This window comes from Mesoplodon densirostris, chromosome 1, assembly GCF_025265405.1.
Source record: "Mesoplodon densirostris isolate mMesDen1 chromosome 1, mMesDen1 primary haplotype, whole genome shotgun sequence".
NCBI lineage: Eukaryota > Metazoa > Chordata > Mammalia > Artiodactyla > Ziphiidae > Mesoplodon > Mesoplodon densirostris.
Genome location: NC_082661.1, coordinates 26,964,737 through 26,990,644, shown reverse-complemented (window position 1 = coordinate 26,990,644; position 25,908 = coordinate 26,964,737). Strand labels below are relative to the sequence as shown.

At 35.7% G+C, this 25,908-nt stretch overlaps 1 protein-coding gene across 4 annotated transcripts in view; it reads right to left on the bottom strand.

The window, feature by feature from the left end:
- NT5C2 (5'-nucleotidase, cytosolic II) overlaps window positions 1–25,908 on the bottom strand; it is a 105,451-nt gene that overhangs the window by 48,147 nt on the left and 31,396 nt on the right. The window contains exon 1 of one of the 4 annotated variants that reach the window (XM_060100108.1): window positions 21,071–21,160. The exons of the other annotated variants lie outside the window; for them this stretch is intronic. Coding sequence (XP_059956091.1) covers window positions 21,071–21,096 — 26 coding nt within the window. The 5' untranslated portion in view covers window positions 21,097–21,160. Of the gene's footprint in view, window positions 1–21,070; window positions 21,161–25,908 lie in introns of those variants that run through there. 4 annotated transcript variants of the gene reach the window in all.

The window sequence follows — 25,908 nt, the reverse complement described above, 5'->3', positions numbered from 1 at the left end:
AAAACTCTTAGTTCCTGAGAGAGATGTTATATAAAACATTTACACTTTCTTTCCCTAAGAAAACCTGGTATTCTGTAAAATCAACATTTACTTTGATTAGGTTAATAATGGATGGGAGGGGAAGAGTAGGGAATAGCTGAAAGATACAGGGAACTAGAGGATAAATGACACCTACCCAAATCTTTAAAAAAAAAAAACAAAAAAAAAAAACCCCCAAACTCCAACTATATCACCATGACCCTTCTACCACTTCATCAAACTTCACTCTATTTCTACTGATTGGAGCATCTACTTTATTATCACCTTTTTCCAGTTATATAAATCCTTATGAAGGCACAAGAGAGGGAAAAGACACCGAGTAATGGTTTTAACCCTGGAAACACACTGAAGCTCAGGCTTTTCAAACACTCTCTCAATTCAGGCTAGGGGGCCAACTGGATCAAATCCTTGATCAGAGAGCCCAAACAGCTGACATGCCTAAAATATTCTATGGGAATTGAGGCAGGAACAGACTGGGAAGATTCTTCTATCCAGGAGAGATGTATGTGGAGCCACATAATAAAAGAAACAGCTTTGATTCTGATAGAAGAATGATGCAAGCTGGTTTTAGGCACAGCTAAAATCACAGGAAAAAAAGATACTTTGCTAGTATCACTCAATCACTCACTGATTAAGGTAGAAAGAAACTATCAACAGATCCAGCTAGATAGTTTACCCGTTTCTTTCTCGTCCAGAAGGGAGGTTAAGCCTATATTCCTTTTCATATTTTTTAAGGATATAGAGATCATAATGTACCTTAGGTATTATCCAGAGACACTCTGGGAATGATATATATCAGGAATAAGAAAATCTGTTTTTTTCTGTGAAAATAATCGTTGCTAAATATCCATCAAATCACACTCTTTCCTTGTTGACTAACTGGTCACTTGATTCAATCAACAGATTTGTTGAATGCTCATTACAAAGCAAGTACCATTTTATGACATATATCCTAGAAGCTGTCCTTTAGGGAGTAGCTAAAACTAGCAAAGACTTTCTAGATGTCTAAAATGAGAAAATAACACATTTTTCTATGAAACCAAATAAGCTTTATCTTTTCATTTTCATTTAAAATAAGTACCCTCACCCACAGGAGCAACTCCTGAATTTAAAAAAGAAACAATCACTCCTGTCTCCCCGTCTAATTTATTCCTATTATGAAACAAAAAGAAAAACCTCACATATATTCTCATCTCTCCTTTTCTTTCCCTAATTTATGCTACAACATGGGAGATGGGGGCAATAGGGAATTAAATCTAATTCGTACATGAATATCTAAAGTGCATAAGCAAAGCTATGATGACAAAATGGAACAGCTGCATTATAGAGAACTGTAATAATATATATGCTATGATTTACAAAGATAATAAACATGCAAATGCTGAAAGTATGCACTGACTTCAGCAGAGAGGCAGCCTTGAGCCAGAAATACCACATCTCCAGAACATAGTCTTAAAGAGAAACTGATCTCTTGGCCTCAAACTAGTAACTATTCTTTACTATTATAATAAAAGAAAGTGTTAGGTACTATGTCAATTAAAAGACTGGCTCACTGTTCCACCACACATTTAAAATGAAAATATTCTATCTGCTTGGGGAATCCAAAAATTTCTATTGGTCCCAGGACCCTGACTGTATCTTTGTCAATGCCAGTCAACTTGTGTCACTTTTCTAAATTATTAACCAGTGGAACATACTCCACTTCTATCTTCAAGAGCCTGAATATATTTGTGAAACTAACTTTCAGAAGCTTGCTTTAAATAAAGCACAAAGTTGCCACCCTAGAAAGCATGACTGAACTAAGCATCCAACCTTGAAATGCAATTATCAGCCAGAAATTCCTACATACTAAGTCATTTGCAAGATATAGATTTCAGCATTAAAACAAGAGACACAATCTTTAGGAGACAGACCCAGAAACACTGTAAAACCAGGCACAGAATTCAACACAAAGACAAATGTAACAGTTTTTACTATTATATAACACTGCAGTAAGGCATAAAACTTAAAGAAATGCTATCCAAATAAATATAGATATTAATCAAAAGAAATAGGACTATTAATATAATGTGCTTTAAGAACAGGGATCTAGTATTCTTACACTTAAGGAACATGAACATGCAATTTACTAAATTTGGAATTTTGTAAATAGCAAACTGTTAATGGTTTTGAGATTTAACTCATAATTCAAAGCAGTATTACCTCATCTGTCACTGGTTGCCGTTCTGCAAAGTGTGCAACTATCAGAGTCAACTAGTTCTTGAAGTCACATAACAAAATTCTTCTTCAAGACCCTAGTATAATTCTTTGTGTGTGACTTTAACCTTACTTCAAAAAGACTGTTTCAGTCTGAACCAGGCCCCCTCAACAGCATGTATCTTCTGAGACAGTGTTGGAGAAAACACCTCTGTGTTTAATTTAACTTGTCATTGGATATCACTGTTGCTCCACACAAATCCATTTGGAATAGAATTTCTTTGGCACTGGTGAACTTTATCCCTAGCTCCTCCCCCTGCCTAAGAGTCACAAGTTCCTGGCCAAAGGCCCAATAACAGTTACTGAAGCAATAAATGAGAATAAGGATGCAAGTAAAAAAATCTTCCTAGGCATGTTTTGGTTATGGGTTTGTGTAATTATATTACTCAAAGTTTGTTACAATCAAAGAAAAGAAAAAGTTACAATGCTTTTTGGAGACTGCCAAATTTAGATTACCAACCAAATGGTGCGGGTGCGTGTGTGTGTTAACAGAAAAATGCTATAATGTGAATTTTTGTTGAAAACCTAATTTAGTATCTTTTCTCCCCAACTAGTTTCTATTTCTGCTATGGCACTCTCATTTTCCCCTCAAGCCTAAAATCCAGTTAACATCTTTTGATTCTTTCCTCTCCCTCAAATTCATATCATCTCACTTGCCTTCATTTAAATTTCCAAATGTCTCTAATCCAGATCTTCCATTCAGCTTAAACTACTAACAATTTATCCAGGTCCTCATTAACTCTCCAGCAATCATCTCCCAATTGCTGTGCCTGCACACTAATGCCAAATTAATTGCTTTGAAGTAGTGCTACTCAAAGTGTGGTCCACAGACTAATGCTGGTTTGTGAAGTGTTGTTAGTAATTCAAGAAATTGCAAGTATTTAGAAACTTTTATAGCAATTCGACAAAAAAATTTTGTTTATTGAACACAGTAACAAAAAATGTATACTTACATTTTATGTTTTCATTTTTCTAGTAATTCATTTTTATTATAAGTGTATCAATTTGAAACAGAATAGAATTAAAAAAAAAACTGGTCCTCTAACATACATGAGAAGCACTGTCCTAATGCCCAGCTCTATAATCACCTACTTAATAACTTTTAGACATTCCTCACTACCTACCACCAGACTAATATATTACAAATTTTTATATCTTCAAGGAGTTCAAAGCCTTGGAAAGATGGAGATCTTTCCAAAATCAGTTTTATCTCATGTTGCTCCACATCATGCACCATTTGCTCTAATAATCAAAATGAACTACTTGTTATTTCCTAAAAGTGCCCTGAGGTTTTGTTTATATTGTTCCCCATACCTGAAATGACCTTCTCAGTTATCTCTATCTTATTTTTCAAGACCCAGCAATTTCAAGTGATTTCTTTAAGAAACTATTCTGGCCATGCCAGAGAACTATGTAACAGTGATGCCTCTGGGTCTCAGATCACTTTTTTAGTTAATGAAAGAAATTTCACCAACAACTAAAATTCTATAAAGTTGTGATCCATGTGAGCAGTATGAATGCTCAAAATCATTTATTTCTATATTTTATCATATACATAAAGTATGTGTTTAATTCGCTTATTCTTTACTGGATTATAAACTTTGAGGTCAGGATTTATTGCCTTCCCAAAAACTAGCATAGGGCCTGGTAAAGACCGGACACAGTATTTAATAGAAATAAAAATTAAATTTAAACTAAAACCTTAATAGCAATTAGTGGCTGCCAGAGGCTCTTGGGGAGAGGGAATGGGGAGTTTCCCTTGGGGGATAATAAAAATGTTCTAAAATGAGAGAGTGCTGTTGGCTGCACAACTCTTGTGAATATACTAAAACCACTGAATTGTACTCTTTAAAGGGTGAACTGAATGGTATGTGAACTATATCTCAATAAAGCTATTCTTTTAAAAAACATAATGGCAAGACCTCATTCTGCCTTTATGTCTCCATTCTTCAGTAAAAGAATGCTAGTGATTAAAAAAAGAAAAAGGGGGCTTCCCTAGTGGCGCAGTGGTTGAGAATCTGCCTGCCAATGCAGGGGATACGGGTTCAAGCTCTGGTCTGGGAAGATTCCACATGCCGCGGAGCAACTAGGCCCGTGAGCCACAACTACTGAGCCTGCGCGTCTGGAGCCTGTGCTCCGCAACAAGAGAGGCCACGACAGTGAGAGGCCCGCACACCGCTCGCCGCAACTAGAGAAAGCCCTCGCACAGAAACGAAGACCCAACACAGCCATAAATAAATAAATAAATAAATAAATTTTAAAAAAATAAAAACTTTCTAATTTATGAAATGGATTCTTAAAAATTCAAAGTTTAAATACCATGGATATACAGACACAACAAGAAAATTTAGACTAGATTATAAAAACAAAAGTCATTTAAGCATAAGTTTTTGTCTTCATAAATTTGCAACCAATAACTTCTTACTAATTTGTCTGAATATTTTCTCTGAGGATCATCCTCAGGGGTGATACATTTTGTTTATCAGATTATACCATGAGAATAGTACCCTGTACTTTGAAAGTCTGAACAAGCATATTATCATTTCTAAAATAATATGTGAATTAATTATAATATTAATTTTTCTCAAATACTCAATATAAATAAGTTCCAGTAAAAAGAAGAGAATGTAGAGGCATGCACAGAACAAAATTAAAGATGATTAAAATTTAAGATGCCATCAATTGTAAAACTCACCCATATTATATGTCACTAGCAAAGGGCAAGGGGGGGTGGGTGGGAGGGATGCCCAAGAAAAGTCAACCTCATAAAGCTAGGATTATCAAAGGGCAATACCCATAATACAAGGAAAAAGGAGAAATAAATCTGCAACAAAGAAAAAGCATATAAGGACATTTGTACATCTCAGCCTTGACAGTGAGTCCAAGGAAGGGGAAAATCCTCCCCCTGAGAATTTGAACAATTAAGTCAGGTAGGTTTGTGGTCTGCATTTACACTACTAGGGTGGTTAATATTGCCCCTAAGTGACTGAGAGAAATGAAACTCTTTCTAGAAGAACTCAACTTAATTCTAGGTGGATGTAGCCCAAATTCAGAGATGTCTAAATGTGAAAAAAAAATGTGTATCTTAAAAGCGATAAAAGACTAAGAGTAGTGATCATGCTATCTTTCCCCCAAAGACTTCAAAGCATACTTTAAGGAGATTCTCTTTAAGAAACAGACATTAAAATTCCCTTCACCTTCAATCTCAAACGAAGAAACTGCAGTAATGAGAGCAGAATGGTGGGGAATAAAAAAGAGGACTAACAAATGAAGGATACATAAATTAAGGGAGAAACCAGAAACAATGTCAGTACTTCTGAAAACAAATTTACTGTTCTAAAATCTCAGTTGAATTAAAAACAGGTTTTTCCAATCTTTTTTTCTATTTCCCCCTAAATTCTTTTTTACTTTTTCTCCCCAACTTTTAAAAGTAAAAACCAGTGTGTAGAAGATAATTTATAAAATGCAGCAAAATATTAAGGTTGAATTCTGTGGGATAAAAATTAGAGAAGAAAATATGTTTATCCATGTTATCATTAGACCAAATTAACAAGTATACTGACTGTACCTATAATGGAAAAGAGAGGTCAAAATCTAGAATTTAAAATAAAAGCAAATGCCAAAACTGATTCTGGTCTCTCATCTAAAGGACAATAGCTCTAGTAATAAAAGGCTTTCTAACAGCTTTAGAAGACTAGAGTTCAATCATGACACTGAAAGGAGAATGCATTTTTCCTTGCATTACACATCCTAGAGCACCTGTATCTTCCCAAATATATTCCCCTGAATATACATAAACAATAACTATTTACAGAATTTTAAATAAACAAGTTGAGGTATATACTTTATTGAGGTATAATTTACTTAAAGTGAAATTTACCCATTTTAAGTGCAAAGTTTGGTGAGTTCTGGCAATTGTATACACTCATGTAACAACTACCCCAATCAACCCAAAATATTCCCTCATGTCCTTCTGCAATACCCTCCCCAACCCACGGCCCCAGACTACCATTGATCTATGCTTTCTGTCACTAGAGCTTTCAGATAAATGGAATCAAACACCGTGTAGTCTGTGTCTGGTCATTTTTCTTAGCACAATACTTCTGAGGCTCATTCATGTTGTTAGATGTATCAAAAATTAGCTCTGACTTCCCTGGTGGCACAGCGGTTGGGAGTCCACCTGCCAATGCAGGGGACACGGATTCGAGCCCTGGTCTGGGGGGATCCCGCGTGCCGCGGAGCAGCTCGGCCCATGCACACCACAGCTGCTGAGCCTGCGCTCTGGAGCCCACGGGCCACAACTGTTAAGCCTGTGAGCCATGACTGCTCCGGCCCGCGTGCCTGGAGCCCGTGCTCCATAACAAGAGAAGCCACTACAATGAGAGGCCCACACACCGCAGCAAAGAGTGGCCCCCGCTCTCCACAACTGCAGAGAGCCCGTGCGCAGCAGCAAAGAGCCAAGACAGACAAAAATAAATGAATGAATAAATAAATAAATAAATAAATTTGTTTTTAAAAAATCAGTTCTTTTATTCCTGAGTAGTATTCCATTGCATGGATATAGCACAATTTGTTTATCCATTCAGTTAATGCATATTTTGAGTTGTTCCCAGTTTTTGGCTATTATAAATAATGATGCTATGAACACTCATGTACAAATCTGCATGGGTATACGCTTTCATTTCTCCTGGAGTAAATACCTAGAAGTGGACTCATTAGTTCATTAGTAAGTATATGTTTAACTTTAAAAGACATTGCCAAAATGTATTTTTATTTTGCATTCTCATGCAAAATGCATGAGAATTCCAGTCGCTCCACATTGTCAGTGTTTTTAATTTTAGTCATTCTAGTGGGTCTGCAGTGATGTATCACTGTAGTTTTAATTTGTATTTCCCTAATGACTAATAATGTGGAGCATCTTTTCAAGTGCTTAGTGGCCATGTCTTTTTGTGTGAAGAACTATTTATAAACTGGGTTGTTTGTCTCATTATTGTGTTATAAGAATTCTTCATATATTTTGGATAAAATAAGTCCTCTATCAGATACATATGTATTGAGAATATTTTCTGCCAGTCTATGGCTTGCCCTTTCATTTTCCTAACGTTGTCTTTCAAAAAGCAGAGGGTTTTAAAAAAATTTTGATGAAGCTCAATTTATCAATTTTGTCTTCCATGTTTTTATTTTTTTATGTATTTTTTCTGAGAAGTCTTTACCTAATTCACAAACATTTTCACCTACACTTTACTTTTAACTTTTATATTTAGGTCTATGATCCTTTTTGTGTTATTTTTTATATATGGTTGAGGCAAAGGTTGAGGTTCATTTTTTCCTATATGAATGTTTAGTTGTTTCAGCACATCTGTTATAAAGACTAACCTTTTGCCATTGAATTACCATAGCTTCATTACTGAAAATCAATTGACTATATATGTGTGGGTCTATAAATTCCCTATTAGGTTTCATGATCTATATATATCTATCCTTACACTAATACCACACTATCTTGATTACTATAGGTTTACATAAGGCTCAAGTATAATTTTTGATGATTTAACTCTACTAACAATCCTTTCCCATTACTATTAGGGAAATATTTTATAGATATCAAAATATCACACATACCAAAATTCTGAACATAAGAATTCTTTTCATCCCAAAGTAGAAGATTTATCCATTTATTTCTAAAGGTAGCAAAGGAAAATAAAAGCTAACTCATTTCATATATATGATCCATGCATTTCAAATGCACTTATTCATTACCTATTCAGGCAGTACAAGAACTACCCCATGGGCCCCTAGAAATAAATCTAAAAGAATATCTCAGGCCTGATGGTGTCCTCTGACTTATACAGAGCCCTTTCTAACTAACCAATTCTAGCATATGCTTTACCATAGGGGAGAAAGTAGTACTAATTTTGACTGCATCTAGAAATATAGTTCTTCTTAAATCTATAAACCAGCTTTATAAACAACCACTTGTACGAGCCTGACAAATATTACCAGCATCCATGATAATATTTATCATAAAAATTGTTTAACAAAAACCTTAAATTTGTAGCCAGTGCTGGAAGGAAAGAAAACATACAAACCTGAAGAGGCAGTCCTCTCATAATGTTCACATTTAAAGAAACCTTAAAATTCTAGTGATGTCATGAGAGGTCTAAAAATAATACAGAATTATTTATACCCATGGCTGTTCTCTTTACCCAATAATGAGGTTTTAAAATAGCAGTAAAATGGGCCAATTTTATTCTGCTCATAATCAATACATGATTAGATTAAATTTTAAACACAAGGCTATGAAACTATTTCAAATTTTCTATTAGAAAAAAATTAAGAGCTTCAAGAAAATAAAAATTTTAATTGCACTGTATTTTTAAAGACTTATTTTTGAGGGAATCTATGTCCTATGTGATCAAAGGGAATGTCTCTCTAAAATTAACCAGGTCTAGTTATGCTTGAAGGCTAGAAATAAGATAATTAACAGTATGCAGCTATTAACTGACATGTCACCTATTATAGTGGTCACAAAAAGAATATCAATAATAATTCAGACTCTGAAACATAAGAGAAAATAATATAAAGACAATAAAAAAACCTAACACAGAACTATTTTATATTGCAAAATACAGAGGAATAGGGGATTCCACTTGAAATTATTTTTTGTCTACACTGCCCAGAAAGAAAACAATATCACTGGCTGCTTTTCAATCTTTCACACCATTTTCTAAAGGTACAAATTATTTTAAAATGCATTTGAATTTTTAAACTTCACTTATTTCTATGTAAAATTCTTTGGTAAGATACTACTGCTTGCTTCCAATCTTCATAAACACTTTCTACTGAAAAACAAAATGAGTTTACCACAGGGTAAACAGGGTGCTTATATTTCACTAAATTTCTATTAAGATCATCCATCCTCAATGCAGTCGTTCAAAATAGCAAGAGTAACTTTACAGCAGATTACATGTGAAACACTAACAATGTAAACTTTCAGTTGAATTTCTTTCAATCTCTCACCCCCCCATCTCCACTCTCAGACTGGTAGCACTGCTTATTAATCTCCCAGTTCACTCAGATGACTAGAACATCTCTTCACTGAGAAAAATGAGGAGAAAAGAATAATAAACTCACTTACCCTTCCTTAGACATTCTCAAAGATCTACTTCCTCTGGAAGAGAATACAGGATCAACAAACAAGCTTCACTGATCTCTAGAGAACTGTAGCTCATTTGTTAAAGCACAGAGAACTCAGGCCCTGAGAGGCCCAACAAATTTGGGCATGATGCCGAACCCTAACCAGGCAATATCTCAGAGACCAATATCCTCAGCTTTAAATACTTGAAAACCAAATAATAATAGGAAAAAAATGGAGAGCAGGAAAAATAACTAATGGTCTGAACTGTGTAAGACTGGCCAGTTTAGGAAGGAGACAATCCAAATGGTAAGTTCCCGTAAGAGACAGGAATCGTTACTGGCAAACACACAGAAAAAGCAAATTTACCCCCTAATGAGGCCCGCCAACAGTACGCAAACAATGTGAGTTTCACAGACCGGAGCAGCCCTAGTCAGTCCAAATCATTTAGTTTACTCTGGGAGAAAAAAACAAACAAACAAACAAAAAACCAACATAATACATAATACTATGTTTTAATTATCAGTTTAGTTATTTCCTCCCCTTAGAAAATGAACAATGTGAACTACAAGAGAAGGAAGTATTTATGTGCCGATCATATTACAGGAGGAACCTAAAGTATTTCCACACTGTGGTCTTTTTTCTGATCATTAACTGCTTTTAAGGAAAACATCTGTGTTCACATATATTTTACCCAAACATCTGAAAATTTCAGCCCATGTGAAAAGAAATTTACAGGTATTTGGCATGTGGGGGATATACCCAGAACATTCTAAAAGTTAATTCCAAATCTTAGAGCAAGCTGAAGTTCGAAAGAAAAACATCTGCAACATTCCTGCCTCCTGACCAATATAATGCATAGGGATTATGCAACATGGGAAGAAATAAACAAGTGTGCCAAAGTCTAAGAACACTGGTATGGCAAATAAATCCATCTATTGATGATTCAAATTAAAAATAAAATATATATACCTTAAAGAAATACTAGTTGAATTTAAATTTTAACTTAAAAAAACTTTATCTTTAAATAGTATCTAAATATCTTACTATAAAGGTTTCTATTAGTTACTAAAATGTTTAAATAGTCACTAAGTAACTAAAAGCACTACTAAATACTATAAATTCAAACTGAAATTATTTTCAGTGTATTTAGAAAAACAGTATGGTGTAATGGAAACAGAACGAGCACCAGAGCAACTAGGTTTGAATTCAGCTTTCTGGCTGAATAACTTAATTAACCTAAGCCTGAGATTTTTCATCTATAGAAGACAGATAACATCTGGTAGGGTTATTGTCTGTCATTGGTAAGCACTCAAAGAACTATTGTAACTTGGGGGGTTGGGGTACAGGGAAAGCAACTCGACTGTCAAGCATTATCTCACCAAAATATCTCTTGAGAAACACATTTTAAAAATCCAATTCTCAAATTATACATGAATAAGGACTTTCACTATCCTCAAACCAAATTCCATAAATACAAGAATACAAACTGAATATGGAAAAATGATCTAATCCCTGAGAGTGCCAACTTCCCATGGCTTCCCTGTATTTCCAGCTTGTGGCATCACAGCTCAGTGTGGTGGAAATAAATGTAATTACTATTTTAAGACTTTACTACTTGTAAAGAGAAAGGAAAACAAAAATCTCACTTGAACGGAGCGTATGCACACTTATATGAGCTTCCTGTGCAAAAGAGCCTGCACTGTCTAGCTATTTCAAACTCATACATTTAAGAAATATTTACTAAATATCTACGTGCCAGTGCCTGGTACCAGTAATACAGAAACAAACATGACAGTCCTTGATTTTAAGGAGTTCCAAGTCTAATGGAGGAGACCCACTCAAAATCTGTGAAAAAGTCGTGTGTAACTGTAGTATTAGAGATATGCACAACAGAGAGGTGCATCTATATTCTCCTCAGTCTTGCTGAAAGACAGGATGCCCAAGTTGTTGTTGTTAAACTGACACTGTGCTAAGCACTTTATATATTTATTATCTCATTTAATCTTCAAATAACTCTATGAGGTAGAAATTATTCCAATTTCATAGATGACAAAACAAAGTTTACAGCAGTTAAATACTGTGATTCTAAAGAAATTAAATGAAATAATCCGAAATGTTAACCCAAGGCCCAGGTTCCTAACCACCACACTAAAAAGATTAGCAGGTATTAATCAGACTTAAGAGGAAAAGAGGGGTGGAGAACATTCCAACAGAAGAGAAACTATGAACGAACAGCAGAGTGACACAGACATTATGACGGTGTGGAAAAAACCTAGATTCAATTCAGAGTTGATGGAATACAGAGTTTGAGGAAGGGAGTTGCTCAAGATGAAAGTGCAAAGGAAAGGATCAGTCCTCACAGGGCCTTAAATGCTCTATTAATGGGCTTAGAATTTATCCCATAGCATGCTGGATGTGATGCCACTAAAGGTCTTAAGCAGAGTGATAAACGTGATTAACAGAACAGATCTGAAGAGGACAAGGCTAAAGGCAGGGAGACCTAATGGGGGTTACTTTTGTAAACCACAGCAGTGATGACCAGAGCCTGTACTAGCACCATCAGGAATGAAAAGAACAGGCCAGAATCTAGAAGGATTAGGAGGCTGTATTAAAGTGCACACGTGTGCCTGTGTGTTTAAATGTATTGAAAGGGGACTAGAAGAATCATCTCCAAACTACTGACAGTGTTCATCTATGACAAAGAGGACTGGGGGGTGAAAGGGTAAATAAAGGGGAATGTTCATATTTTACTCTATATATTTCTGTATTCCTGAATACTGCACAATAAGAATTTATTTGTGTATTACCTAAATAATTTCAAACACTTTAAAAAAATAATTAAGAGATTAAAATTTGGGATTGATGATTGTATTGCTCTCCATTTCTTGATCTATGGTAGTTACATTCAGAGATGGTTTGTCTTACTAATGGGAATAGTAACAACTACAGTTCTCTTTAAAAAAGCTTTGAAAAGAAAGTGGTTGGAAATAGAGCCAGGAAACTTCAGGTGTTTTTGATTTTTAAACCAAGTTCATTAAGATTTAAATGTTTAATATATAACTGGAAATACAAAAAGTAACAGAGCATATTTGAAAAAAGATTCCAAAATGAAATTCTGAAGAAACTAAAAAATAATAAAAACTAAAATTAAAAATGTGATGAACACAAAAAATCTACAAACAACAAATGCTGGAGAGGGTGTGGAGAAAAGGGAACCCTCTTGCACTGTTGGTGGGAATGTAAATTGATACAGCCACTATGGAGAACAGTATGGAGGTTCCTTAAAAAACTAAAAATAGAACTACCATATGACACAGCAACCCCACTACTGGGCATATACCCTGAGAAAACCATAATTCAAAAAGAGTCAGGTACCACAATGTTCACTGCAGCACTATTTACAATAGCCAGGACATGGAAGCAACCTAAGTGTCCATCAACAGATGAATGGATAAAGAAGATGTGGCACATATACACAATGGAATATTACTCAGCCATAAAAAGAAACGAAATTGAATTATTTTTAGTGAGGTGGATGGACCTAGAGTCTGTCATACAAAGTGAAGTAAGTCAGAAAGATAAAAACAAATACCGTATGCTAACACATATACATGGAATCTAAAAACAAAAAAGTGGTTCTAAAGAACCTAGGGGCAGGACAGGAATAAAGACGCAGATGTAGAGAATGGACTTGAGGATATGGGGAGGGGGAAGGGTAAGCTGGGAAGAAGTGAGAAAGTGGCAATGACATATATACACTACCAAATGTAAAATAGGTAGCTAGGGGCTTTCCTGGTGGTGCAGTGGTTAAGAATCTGCTTGCCAGGGTTTCCCTGGTGGCACAGTGGTTGAGAGTCCACCTGCCGATGCAAGGGACATGGGTTTGTGCCCCGGTCCGGGAAGATCCCACGTGCCGCGGAGTGGCTGGGCCCGTGAGCCATGGCCACTGAGCCTGTGCGTCTGGAGCCTGTGCTCCGTAACGGAAGAGGTCACAACAGTGAGAGGCCCATGTACCGCAAAAAAAAAAAAAAAAAGAATCTGCTTGCCAATGCAGGGGACATGGGTTCGAGCCCTGGTCCGGGAAGATCCCACATGCTGCGGAGCAACTAAGCCCATGTACCACAACTACTGAGCCTGTGCACCTAGAGCCTGTGCTCCCAACAAGAGAAGCCACCACAATGAGAAGCCTGCACACTGCAACAAAGAGTAACCCCCGCTTGCGGCAACTAAAGAAAGCCTGTGCACAGCAATGAAGACCCAACGCAGCCAAAAATAAAATAAAATTAAATTAAATTAATTTTAAAAATAAAAATTAAAAAAAAACAAAACAGATAGCTAGTGGGAAGCAGCCGCATAGCACAGAGAGATCAGCTCGGAGCGTTGTGACCACCTAGAGGGGTGGGATAGGGAGCGTGGGAGACGCAAGAGGGAGGGGATATGGGGATACATGTATACGTATAGCAGATTCACTTTGTTATACAGCAGAAACTAACACAACGATGTAAAGCAATTATACTCCAATAAAGATGTTTAAAAAAAATTGTGATGAACAGATTCAGGTCAGACCCAACCAAAAAGATAATTAGTTAATTGGAAGGTAGGTCAGGAAAAACCTTCCAGAATGTAACATGGAGAGAAAAAAGGATGGAAAATACAAAAGAAAGGATATGAGAAGAGAGGAACACAGTGCTAAAGACTAACATATGCTTATTAGAGTTCAGAAGGAGAGGAGAAAGAGAATAGAGCAAGGACAACACATGAAAAGATAATGGCTGAGAATTTATAAACCAATTAAACACAAGCATAGAATCAAAAACTCCAATGACTCCCAAGCATGATAAATAAAAAGAAATCCAAAGTTTATTACCTACCAATTTTGGGAGGAATATTAGTGAGAGTGACATTTCTGATAGGCCTTTTGCATACTTTTGACTTCTGAGAGCATGTTACTATTATATATAATAATATAGTTGACCCTTGAAAAAGGAGGGTGTTGGGGCACCAAACCCCACAGAGTTGAAAATCCATGTATAACTCTGCAGTCAGCCCTCTATTTCCTTGGTTCTGCAAACTAGGAATAGAAAGGGACCTCAAATGAGGGATAGAAAAGAACTTCCTCACATGGAAACAACCTAAATGACCATCAACAGATGAATGGATAAGGAAGATGTAGTACGTATATAAAATGGAATATTACTCAGCCATAAAAAGGTATGAAATTGGGTCATTTGTAGAGATGTGGATGGACCTAGAGTCTGTCGTACATTGTGAAGTAAGTCAGAAAGAGAAAAATATCATATATTAATGCATATATGTGGAATCTGAAAAAAATTGGTATAGACGATCTTATTTACAAAGCAGAAACAGAGAACAAACATATGGATACCAAGGGGGGAGAGGGGGTGGGATGAACTGGAAAACTGGGATTGACATATATACACTATTGATATTATGTATAAAATAGATAACTAATGAAAACCTACTGTATAGCACAGGGAACTCTGCTCAGCACTCTGTGGTGACCTAAATGGGAAGGAAATCCAAAAAAGAGGGGATATATGTATATGTATAGCTGACTCACTTTGCTGTACAGTATAAACTAACACAACATTGTAAAGCAACTATACTCCAATAAAAATTTTAAAAAGTAAAGAAAAGAACTTCCTCAACCTGATAAAGGGCAGCTATGAAAACCCTGCAGCTACCATCAAACTTAATCATTAAAGACTGCAACCTTGGGACTTCCCTGGTGGCACAGTGGTTAAGAATCCACCTGCCAATGTAGGGGACACAGGTTCAATCCCTGGTTCGGGAAGATCCCACATGCCGCGGAGCAACTAAGCCCATGTGCCTCAACTACTGAGCCTGTGCTCTAGAGCCCAAGAGCCACAACTACTGAGCCCACACATCACAACTACTGAGCCCACGTGCCACAACTACTGAGTCTGTGCTCTAGAGCCCGTGAGCCACAACTACTGAGCCTGTGTGTTGCAACTACTGAAGCCCATGCGCCTAGAGCCCGTGCTCCACAACAAGAGAAGGCACCACAACGAGAAGCCCGCGCACTGCAACGAAGAGTAGCCCCCGCTCGCCGCAACTAGACAAAGGCCACGTGCAGCAACAAAGACACAACGCAGCCAAAAAAAAAAAAAAAAAAAGACTGCAACCTTTCTTCCTAAGATGAGGCGAAAGAAAAGGATGTCCACTCTCATGAGTTTTATTTAGCACGGAACTGGACATTCTAGCCAAGGCAATCAGGCAAGAAAAGGGCTCTCCAAACTGGAAAAGAAGAAGTAAAACTATCCTTATTTGCAGATGATGTGATCTTATATATAGAAATTCCTAAAGAATACACACACACACACACACACACACACACACACACACACAATTAGAGCTAATAAACAAATCTGGCAAAGTTGCAGGATATAAGATCAATATGCAAAAACCAGTTGTATTTCCATAAACTAGCAATGTACAATCCAAAAATAAAATTAAGAAAACAATTCCATTTACTATAGCACCAAAAATCATGGACTAATTAGAAATGAACTGAACAAAAGTAGTGTTAAGACTTATATACTGATAACTACAAAAACTGTTGAAAGTGATTAAAGAAGGTCTAAACAAATGTAAAGACATCCCATGTACATCAATCGGAACACTTGATATTGTTGAGATGATGATACTCCTCAAACTGATATATAGAGTCAATGCACTCCCCACTGAAATCCCAGTTGGCTTTTTCACAGAAATTGACAAGCTGATCCTAAAATTCTTATGTATATAGAAGGTCCCCAGAATAGTCAAAACAATTTTGAAAAGGAAGGAAAAACTAACTGTAGGACTCACATCACAATTTCAAAACTTAATACAAAACTGTAGCAATTAAGACTGTGTAGTACTGACATGAGGACAAATAGACCAATGGAATACAATGGGGAGGCCAGAAAGAAACACATATATCTATGGCTAACTGATTTTTGACAAGAGTATCAAGATAATTTAATGTGGAAACAATACTCTTTTTCAGCAAACAAGAGTTAAGATAACTGGATATTCACATGCAAAAGAATGAATTTAAACCCCTATCTTGCACCATATACAAAAATTAACTCAAAATGTATCCAAAACCTAAATATAAAACATAAAACTATAAAACTCTCAAAGGAAAATATAGGTGTAAATCTTTGTGACCATAGGTTAAGCAATGATTTCTTAAACATGATGACAAAAGCACAAGCAACAAAAACCATAAATTGGACTTCATCAGCATTAAAAAACATTTGTCCTTCAAATGACATAACCAAGAAGGTGAAAAGACAACCCACAAAATGGGAGAAAATGTCTGAAAATCATATACCAGACAAAGGTTTAGTATCTAGAAAACATGAAGAACTTATACAACTCAATAATAAAAAAAAACTCAATTAAGAAATGGGCAAAGGATCTGAAGAGATATTTCTCGAAAGAAGATATACAAATGGCCAATAAGAGCATAAAAAGATGCTCAACATCATTAATCATAAGGGAAATGCATATCAAAATCACAATGAGATACCACCACACACACACTAGGATGGCTATAGTAATTCTTAAAAACCCACTAACAATAACAAGTGTTATTTTGAAGGGCGTAGAGAAACTGGAAGCCACAAACATTGCTGAAGGGAATGGAAAAGATGCATTTGCACTGGAAAACGGTTTGATAATGCTTCAGTAAGTTAAAGTTACCATATGACCCAGCAAATTCTACTGCTAGATATATAATCCCCAACACTGAAAACATGTCCACACAAAATGTATACACAAATGTTTGAAGTATCATTACTCATACCAGCCAAAATGTGGAAACAATCCAAATATTAAGCAACAGATGAACAGATAAACAAAATGTGGTATATTCAGACAATGTAATATTATTCAGCCATTAAAGGAATTAAGTATTGGCTCATGCTACAATATGGATGAACCCTGAAAACATTAAGTGAAAGAGATAGAAAGAAAAAAAGCCACATATTTTATGATTCAATTTATATGAAATGTCCAGAATAGGTAATTCCATAGAGACAGAAAGTAGATTAGTGGTTGCCAGGGATTGAGAAGAGAAGGGAATGGGGAGTAACTAATAATGAGTGTGGGGTTTCTTTTTGGAGTGAAGAAAATGTTCTGGAATTAGATAGTGGTGATGGTTACATAACTCTCGATATACTAAAACCCACTGAACTGTATATTCAGTAGTGTTCCTTTTTCCGAGTTATATTTCATTGTGTGGATGTACTGCATTTTATTTATGCATTCACCCACTAAACGATATTTGGGCTGTCCCTTGTTTGAGGCAATTATAGACTGATATACTATAAACATTACTCATGTACAGTTTTTTGTGTGAGCATAAAGTTTTCCTTTACCTAGGGCAAGTATCTAGGAGTAAGATCTCTGGGTCATTGGCTAAAGGTCTCTAACTTTATAAGAAATTACCAAACTGTTTGGCAGAGTAGCTGCAGCAATGTATCAATTGCTCCACATTCTTGACAGCACTTGCTATCGCCAGTATTTTTTATTTCAGCCACTGTAATAGGCATATACAATGTGGTTTTAATTTGTATTCCCTAATGGCTAGTGATGTTACAAATATCCGTGTATGCCATCCATATATCCTCTGTAGTGACATGTCAGTCTTTTGCCCATTTCTTCATTGGGTTGTTTTCATATTATTGAATTTTAAAAGTTCTTCATTTATTCTGAATACAAGTTCTTTATCAGATATGTGATTTACAATTATTTTCTCAGTCTGTAGCTAAAAACTGAAAAAAGCCCAAAGGTCCACTAACAGAAAATGAATAAACAAACTGTGGTATAATGATACAATGGAATGCCAGATAGTAATAAAAAGAACAAATTACTGATATACACAAAAACATGGATGAATCTCTCAGACATTACACTGAATAAAAGAAGCCATATCCAAAAGAATCCTTGAGGGAGTTCCCTGGTGGCCGAGTGGTTAGGATTAGGGGCTGTCACTGCCATGGCCCAGGTTCAATCCCTAGTCAGGGAACTGAGATCCCTCAGGCTGCGTGGCGCAGCAAAGCAAAGCAAAACACACACACACACACACACACACACACACTCCTTGAAGGTGAAATACACTATCTAAATATGATTAACATTTCCTCAGCCTGAGTTTCTTACTGCAGGAGTTCATTAAATCAAAGATCTGCTATCACTTATTCTTCCTCTTCCTTGATGCCGCCACCACCACTACTTCCTGTTTTATTTTACTCTTAGGTATACTGCTTTGGGAAGAAGCATAGAGGGAACGGTGGCAGAGAAACAAATTGAGCATGTTTTAGGACCCAGCATCTTCTTTTGAACAATAAAGTTGAGAGGATTTGTATTCCATAAAGTAGTATCACTGCTCATTATAAAGCGTACTTGTATTTAGAACAGACAATACCTATGAAGTAAGAAAAGGTATGTCACTGAGAGAATTTTTTAAAGTCAACTTTTTATGTTGAGATAATTGTAGATTCACATGCAGTAGTAAGAAATAGTACAGAAAGATTCCCTACACTCTTCACCCAGTTTCCCCCCAGTGGGAACATCTTGCATAAACATAGTACAATATCACAATATCACAACCAGGAAACTGACCTTGACACAATCCACCAACCAGACTTCACCAGTTTTACATGCACTCATTTGTGTGTGTGTAGACTCATGTAATCACCACTCGAGTCAAGATACAAAACAGTTCCATCACAAGGATTCCTTGTACAACTTTTTATAGCTACACCCACCTCCTACGACCCAAGCCAATCCCTAACCCCTGGCAACCACTACTCTTTTCCCAATCTCCATAATTTTGTCATTTCAGGAATGTTATAGACATGGAATCATACAGTAACCTTTTGAGATTTGCTTTATTAACTCAGCATAGTTCACTTGAGCTATATTAAAGTTGTGTGTATCCATAGTTAATTCGTTTTTATTGCTGGAGAGTATTCCATCGATCAAATGTTTTGGGTCAAAATAAATAAAAATTTAAAATCTTACCAATTCCTGAATCCCCATTTGTCATTCCTTAGGAATATGAAACTCTAACCAAAGCATTAGAATGATACACTAACAAAAAAATTTAGTACAGTTCTGATACTCTACCTCACTTCTTTTTTTAAACATTCTTTTTTTAAATTTATTTATTTTTGGTTGCGTTTGGTCTTCATTGCTGCGCGTGGGCTTTCTCTAGTTGCGGTGAGTGGGGGCTACTCTTCGCTGCGGTGTGCGGGATTCTCATTACCGTGGCTTCTCTTGTTGCGGAGCACGGGCTCTCAGCACATGGGCTTCAGTAGTTGTGGCACACGGGCTCTAGAGCGCTGGCTCAGCAGCTGTGGCACATGGGCTTAGCTGCTCCGCAGCCTGTGGGATCTTCCCAGACCAAGGCTCAAACCCGTGTCCCCTGCATTGGCAGGCAGATTCTTAACCACTGCACCACCAGGGAAGCCCCTCACTCTTCTTATTCTGACAAGATGTATGTACATTATTTAAGGACGTTTCCTTGGCATTCCTGAGGACCTATATTTCCATGTGATTTTCAATTTATAATATGGCTACTGAAATGTTAACAATTTATCCATTTGAACATTTGAAACCATACTGAAATGGCAGGTTAATTTGGCTTGACTGATGACACAACTAAAAAGCTGAATGACATTCATGTGATATCCATAAGTGGTTGACAAAAAAATTAAAATTTATCAATCTGCAATCTTTGCATAAAACCTGATACCTACTTTTAATTTGAGGTTAAAAAAACCCATAAATATTTCTACTTCTACTAATGTGCCAAGCTATAGGTACTAAAAAATAATTTTATATATGTATGCAAATTCCTTTTTATTAAACATATATAATAAACTTATTTTGATTGGAGAATTATTATTCAACAGATTTAAATAAATACTGGTATGAAGGCCAAAATTTCAATTAAAAAAATAATTTCAGATAAATATATAAAGAACTTTAAAGACAAAGTAACTGCAGTGTCTTTCAAGATAAGGCAAGGGAGGGTGGGATGAACTGGGAGATTGGGATTGACATATATACACTACTATGTATAAAACAGATAACTAATGAGAACCTACTGTATAGTACAGGGAACTCTGTGGTGACCTAAATGGGAAGGAAATCCGAAAAAGAGGTGATATACATATACATATAGCTGATTCACTTTGTTGCTGTACAGTAGAAACTAACACAACATTATAAAGCAACTATACTCCAATAAAAATTAATTTAAAAAAATAAAAATAAAAAAAATAAGGCAAAAGACTGGATAACCAAAAATTCACAAGCCCAATTACTTACCAAATTTCAGTTCAACATGATAAAAACCACTGATAAATTCATAAGCTGTGTTCATAAAGAAAGAGCAAATTCACTTACAAAAATTCTTTCGTACTGTAATCATAAAACTTTAAAAGGATAAAACCAAATACCTGACTTCAGCATCCTGGACACTGTCAACAGGGAGAGCAGATGAAAATTCTAATTGTTCCAGTCCTGGATATGGTGGATACAAACTGTGATCTGTACTCATCACTATCAGATTTTAAACAGAGGTAAGTGTCTAACCTGCCTCCTTCAAGCGACGGTAACATATGAGCAGCTCAGCCTGTCTCTGACCATACACCAAAACATATTCCAAAGAAGGGTTTGGCCTGATGATTAGCTCCAGCCTAGAAGACTCAACAACCATAATAAGGAAATGGAAGAAGAATAAGTCATACATTCTGAAGGCCAGTTTCTTAATAGTGACACATGACCATTATTTCCATATTGAAACTTGGATGACCAACATTAAGCAAGAAAAAAAGCTAGAAGTTAGATATTTATTTACTTAATTAAAAATATTTAGCTTCTTCTAAAAGGGAATTCTAAAGCATCACATACAATGTACAGTTATGATAAATGATCATCATAGCCTGCCTAATTTAACCAATGATAAATTACCAACCCCAATAAATGTCTTTAATAAAAAGCCCTGAAATAGAACATTCTACAAATTGACTTAACTAGAAAACTAAAACAAATTTCTTTTAAATGCTTTCTATTTAAAAATTTTAATTAACAAAAGCAAATACCTGCAAGAGTTCAAGAACCTAATTTTTTATATTAAAAGGAAATTCTGCAATATGCTACATCATGGATGAACCTTGAAGACATCGTGCTAAGTGAAACAAGCCAGTCACAAAAAGACCAATACTGTATGATTCCATTTATATGAGGTACTTAGGGTGGCCAAAATCATCAAGACAGAAAGATAATGGTGATTAGTTGCCAAGGGCTGGGGTGAGAGGAGAATGGCAAGTTATTCCTCAGTAGGTGTAAGGTTTCAATTTCACAAAATGAAGAGCTGTGGGGATGGACAGTGGTGATAACTACATAACAATGTGAATGTATTTAATACCACTGACTGTATACTTAAAAACAGTTAAGATGGCCAATTTTATGGTATGTGTACTTTATTAAAATTCTATTTTAGTAAAAAAATAGGGGGGGAATAGGGGAAAAAATAGAAAAAGTGGGGGGGGTTAAATGACTTAAGAATTCAAACCCTTCAAGATGCTTTTTCTATTCCTTCTATTACTTCAGATTGCACTCTACTATATGAAGAATGTAGGGTACAGAGCCTGTCCAGAATCTTCCAGGGAGTATCATTCTAAATGAGTCAGAAATGCTCTCAGGCTGTGAAATATTAAATACAATTAGGACACTTGATGTTTCCTAGATGATCTCTCTTCATTGCATAATTCTAGCCCTTGTTTCCACTGATAAATACGTTACATCACAACCAAATGTATACTTCATGAATATACAGACTGAGCAAATAATTGAACAGAAAGTATAAAACACCTCTATATTTTATCTCTTCCAAATGCATATGTTATGTGTTTTATTTATACATAAACACTCTGTTTTATACTTTAATTCCCATGCACATCTAGCAACACGTCTCACACACTGCAGAGGATCACTGGTACCCACTGATTGATTCTGAGTCTTCATATCTTAATGGGAACCTGAAATGTTTTTACTCTTTCAGGGTTTAAGAAAAAACAGCAGCCTAAAATCTAGAAATGCTACACAGTCAGCAGATGTTTCTGCTTAATAGAGTTAAATCAATTTGTTATGGAATACTTTGTTTCCTCCATATAAACACATTCACCAGAGAACTACCACGAAGGTGAAATCACAACCTGCTGGGCCAGTGACTGGGAGTTTATTCAGTAAATGCTCAGCTTGTTTTCACTTGTGGATCAGTTGACTAAAGACTCTTATATGCAGTGTGTAACATAAGCTCCCAAGTAAGCAATTATTAATTAGCAATTATTAAGTTCAAAGCAACAAATATTTATTGAGCATAGAATTTTTAAAGCTAGAAGAAGCCTTAAAGATCTTCCTCTTTAATCTCATCATCTTATAGCTAAAGAAACCACCACCCAGGGAGGCTAACTGGTCTCCCCTGGATCACAAAACCTGAACCCAGCATTTCCAACTCTGACTCCAATTGCTGACCTCTTTTCCATTGCTTAGAACAAATTTCAGAGACAGCATTATAAACTTATATTTTGTCATCTTCACTGTGTTCCTAGGTCCAATGTATCAGAAATATACAATGTATCTGATTCCTAGATGTTTACATTTTTAAAGTAGATCACTTGTGTACATTTCTTTTTGATCTTGATTATTAAAATTATGTACAAATATTCAATATAAATGTTTTGGTTCCTTGAAGTATACTACTAATATAAATATGGCTTATTTTTCTTTCTGGTAGATTTGTACCACTAAGTGATCAAAATAGAAAACTTACAGGGGCCTAAAACAAGGTAAATGGGTACTGCCTACAGTGGGATGGACTGGAGATTCCACCTTGCCAAGACAGAGATTTCTTGTCAGCTCCTGTGCTTAATTTAGGTCATACTGAGCTCAGGACTATGTGAAATATAAATATGCATTAAATGAAACTGACAAGAAAGGACAGTTTATACTGCATGAAGCTGTTGTTCAACAAATACTGGATGGTAAGAGAACATAAAACCCCTTGGACCAAACCAAACCAAGAATGTAGAAGAAATGGGTGTTTCCAATGAACATAACAAGCAAACAGAAAAAGCAGAATAAAAGATTTGGAATTTGGAAAAGGCTGTACCCATGTTTTAAACTCAGAGTACAAAAATTAGCACATTTTGTGAGGTTCAGGATTCATCCTTTGCATCCTTCTAAGAATGTGACACCAGCTGGCAGGCAGGTGTGTTTTTCACCTAAAAGTGATAAAACTTTGTGTATATCATAAATTAAATTATTTGAATACAAACCTTTTTACTTTTGGAAGTCAGTTTTTAATTTTTCATCTTGAACACTCTCTTGATATAAGTTTCCAAAATTTTATTCTTTAGTACAAGTAGTATTTACAATGTTTGTTCTTACATTAACTTTTTTCTTAATGTAAACATTAATGAATTGGGAAAAATGCTACCTAGTGACCTACCATCAGGGAAATATCACCAACCTACTTTAAAAACCAACTATTGATGTAATAATTAACTTTCAAAATATTCAATATCAAGTAACTATTTTCTTCAAAATATTAATGCTTACTGAAGCACTAAAATGTTACCTAATTCTGACCTAGCTTTCCTACACAGAGAAGAATGGAATCAGAATTATTTTTTTGTCTGCTTACAAGAACTTATCTGTATAAACTAGTTTAACCATCCCAGAACAGATGAGTAATTATGAGTTGTTGCAGACTTCCTGGAGTGCTTATGCAAAGTTTTTGCACTACCAGTACACCAGCATTTCCACTTTTCCTGGCTTTCCCAGGACAGAGGCAGAGACAGTTCTACTAGGACCCAGATCTTTCTAACCTACAAGTATAAACTTCTAATTTCTGTCTAAAACCAAATGATTCCTAATTGCAGTATCTACTTCCAAGTATCTCAGCCACTTAAGATTCAGGTAGCCATTAAGATTTAGAAGCAGCCATTTAATTGAATCTATTAAAACTGGCAAATGAATTGAAAATACTTACTTTTTAAACTTTTAAAGGAAAAATGATTTAGAGAAAATATTGAAGTCTTAAATCAATATAAGTAAACACTGCTAATACCCAGAATAATCCACATTCAATCTAATACAGTAATCAGCAGGCACAATTCTAAAACTATTTAAAAACTATAATCAGTTTGTGGCAAATGGCAATTAAAAACTGCATTATTGAGAGGGCAGACAGCAGAAGCAAGAAGAACTACAATCTTTCAGCCTGTGGAACAAACACTACATTCACAGAAAGACAGACAAGATGAAAAGGCAGAGAGCTATGTACCAGATGAAGGAACAAGATAAAACCCCAGAAAAACAACTAAATGAAGTGGAGATAGGCAACCTTCCAGAAAAAGAATTCAGAATAATGATAGTGAAGATGATCCAGGACCTCGGAAAAAGAATGGAAGCAAAGATCAAGAAGATGCAAGAAATGTTTAACAAAGACCTAGAAGAATTAAAGAACAAACAGAAATGAAAAATACAATAACTGAAATGAAAAATACACTACAAGGAATCAATAGCAGAATAACTGAGGCAGAAGAACGGATAAGTGACCTAGAGTGGAATTCACTGCTGCGGAACAGAATAAAGAAAAAAGAATGTAAAAAAATGAAGACAGCCTAAGAGACCCCTGGAACAACATTAAATGCAACAACATTTGCATTAGAGGGGTCCCAGAAGGAGAAGAGAGAGAGAAAGAACCGGAGAAAATATTTGAAGAGATTATAGTTGAAAACTTCCCTAACATGAAAAAAGGAAATAGCCACCCAAGTCCAGGAAGTGCAAAGAGTCCCATACAGAATAAACCCAAAGAGAAACATGCCGAGACACAGAGTCATCAAATTGGAAAAAATTAAAGACAAAGAAAAGTTATTGAAAGCAGCAAGGGAAAAACCACAAATGACATACAAGGGAACTCCCATAAGGTTAAAACCTGATTTCTCAGCAGAAACTCTACAAGCCAGAAGAGAGTGGCATGACATATTTAAAGTCATGAAAGGGAAGAAGCTACAACCAAGATTACTCTACCCTTCAAGGATCTCATTCAGATTCGATGGAGAAATCAAAAGCTTTACAGATGAGCAAAAGCTAAGAGAATTCAGCACCACCAAACCAGCTCTACAACAAACGCTAAAGGAACTTCTCTAAGTAGGAAACACAAGAGAAGAAAAGGACCTACAAAAACAAACCCAAAACAATTAAGAAAATGTTAACAGGAATATACATATCGATAATTACCTTAAACGTGAATGCATTAAATGCTCCAACCAAAAGATACAGGCTCGCTAAATGGATACAAAAACAAGACCCATACATATGCTGTCTACAAGAGACCCACTTCAGACCTAGGGACACATACA